The sequence below is a fragment of the Cajanus cajan genome, chromosome 10, assembly GCF_000230855.2.
Source record: "Cajanus cajan strain Asha chromosome 10, NIPB_CcT2T_4, whole genome shotgun sequence".
In the NCBI taxonomy this organism is placed as follows: domain Eukaryota; kingdom Viridiplantae; phylum Streptophyta; class Magnoliopsida; order Fabales; family Fabaceae; genus Cajanus; species Cajanus cajan.
The window spans coordinates 43,843,927-43,846,008 of NC_138526.1; the positions used below are offsets into that span (position 1 = coordinate 43,843,927).

General features: G+C 40.8%; 1 protein-coding gene across 1 annotated transcript; it reads right to left on the reverse strand.

Annotated features, from left to right (window-relative positions):
- Positions 1-275: 275 nt before the first annotated feature.
- Positions 276-1,756, reverse strand: LOC109806365 (uncharacterized). Its single transcript, XM_020368738.3, has 2 exons — positions 1,034-1,756; positions 276-826 (listed from the first exon to the last, which is right to left on the reverse strand). Exons 1-2 carry the CDS (start codon positions 1,541-1,543, stop codon positions 650-652), a joined length of 687 nt encoding a protein of 228 aa, XP_020224327.2. The 5' UTR covers positions 1,544-1,756; the 3' UTR covers positions 276-649.
- Between the last annotated feature and the right edge of the window lie 326 nt (positions 1,757-2,082).

Genomic DNA, 2,082 nt, shown 5'->3' on the forward strand with positions numbered 1-2,082 from the left:
TAATTGAATCCCTTTTTACCTTATCAACCAAGTCGAGATACAATAAATTTAAGAAAATCTGTCGTTCGGATACTCTCATTCAATGGCTTAATCAAATTTCACAAGTCAAAAGAAAAACATTTAAAAAAATTGTCGGCTTGAATAATTTCAGCCTAATTTTTACTTTGGGGCGCAGATTGCAGCCTGATTCCTCGGTCCCTACGTGTCAAAATGAAATGTTTCATGCATATCATTATGTAATTAATTGACTTCCAAAAACCAATACCACACTAAAGTAGAGATAAACCCATAGTTGAGAATTAGATATTAGATATCAATATCATGAATCAGGAATCACATTCATCTGTTTGTGGTTTCTCCTATCTATTCATAACATAAAGCACCCTCACCTACTTATAAACAAGAAAAAAATTATGTTATTTTACAATAATAAAATAGAATAAAATAAAGTTACATCACCCCCACAACCTTGATCCTCAAAATATCGAAACATAAAATAATACGAACAATAAAAAACCGATTCATACACTTGATAGTCATTATCAAAAACTGAGTGCTGTTAGAGCAAGTTAATCAAAGCGTCCATAAATAATATTCAATGGTACGGTCCCCTAGATCACGCGGCTCAGATTCCTCCTGTCCCTTCAGATCAAACGTCTTCCGACCCTCTATCATTATAGCAACCGTACGGAAACGCCGCTCTACAACTCCGTCGCTCAACCGCCACATCGCCACCTTCCGCGGCGGTTCGCCGCCGCAACCGAACCAACCAACCTCCCCTCTCCACTTCGCTCCCTTCGTATCCCCGACTGCTCGAATTCGAATCCTGTAACAAAATCAACTTAGTTTAAATAAATAAAAATAAAAATAATTAAAAAAAAAAGACTCCTCGTATCAGTACTTTGAAATCTTGGAAACAGGAAAAATTTGTGAAAACAAATAAATAAATTTAATTTAATGACATAAACAATTATAATCATAAAACTTAGTGCGTCCAATGCAGAGAGTAAAATATTAGTAATTAAATATAAACCTGAAAATCGTTATTCTGACGACGTCGTTTCAATGTGGTAACTGATTGAGAAACATCCTCGTCGTTGTTGTTGCACCGGCTAACCGACTCGTCGCTGCTGGATGAACTCGGAGCTGGCGGCGGAGGCGGCGGCGCGGAGGACCAAGGGACAACCTGGTTATCTCCGTCCTCGTCGGCGGTGACCTCGTCCTCATCCTCGGTCTGGTCGTCGTCGTCGTCGTCGTCTTGGTCGGTGTCTAAATCGTCGTCATTGGCGCCCTCGCTCTCTTGGGCTTGCTCGGTGGTTCCGCCGGCGCAGCGCTGGCAGAGCGATACGGTGTTGCCGAGGGCGGCGCCGGAGGCCTTCCACGGCGTGAGCGACTGGCACGCGTGGCAGAGGAGCGTGCGCGTGTGTCTGGCGACGAGGAAGTTGGCGCCGTGTACCTTGGCGTCGCAGTCCCAGCATAAGCTCGCCTGGTCCGACTCGCAGAAGGTCCTAGCCGGAACCTTGCACAGCTCGCACTTCTTCATCGCTCAAACAATGATTCAGATTTCAGATTGCAGATCGCAGATTCTTCTTTTTTCTTTCCCTTTGCTTCTTTTTTATCCCAAATTTTCTCTCTCTAGTCGTACGGAATGGTTGAATGGGTGTTAGAAGGAAGAGAAGAGGAAAGAAGGTGCAACTTGAAGAGATATATATAATAAAAATCCTTTCTTTATACTCTAAACCCCAAAATACCCTCTCCTCTATTTCATAACTAGACTCATTTTCACTCGCTATTCCCTTCCCCATCTGAAATTCCACAATACAATTACAATAACGCGTATATAAAATTTTAAAAATGTTTCCACCGTTTCTTTCTGCCTTTTTGGATTATGCGTCAATAAGGAAATTTTTCCAATTCTTTCCTTTTTATTTCTTTCTCCACTATTATTTTTCATTCACCTAAACCTTTCCTGCACCAACACGTGTTATTTTTCTTTAGCATTGTAGAAAAGGAAAATTAAATTTACAGATTATTGGATGTATTTAGATGCAACTTTGGACATATATTTAGTTATAAATTTAT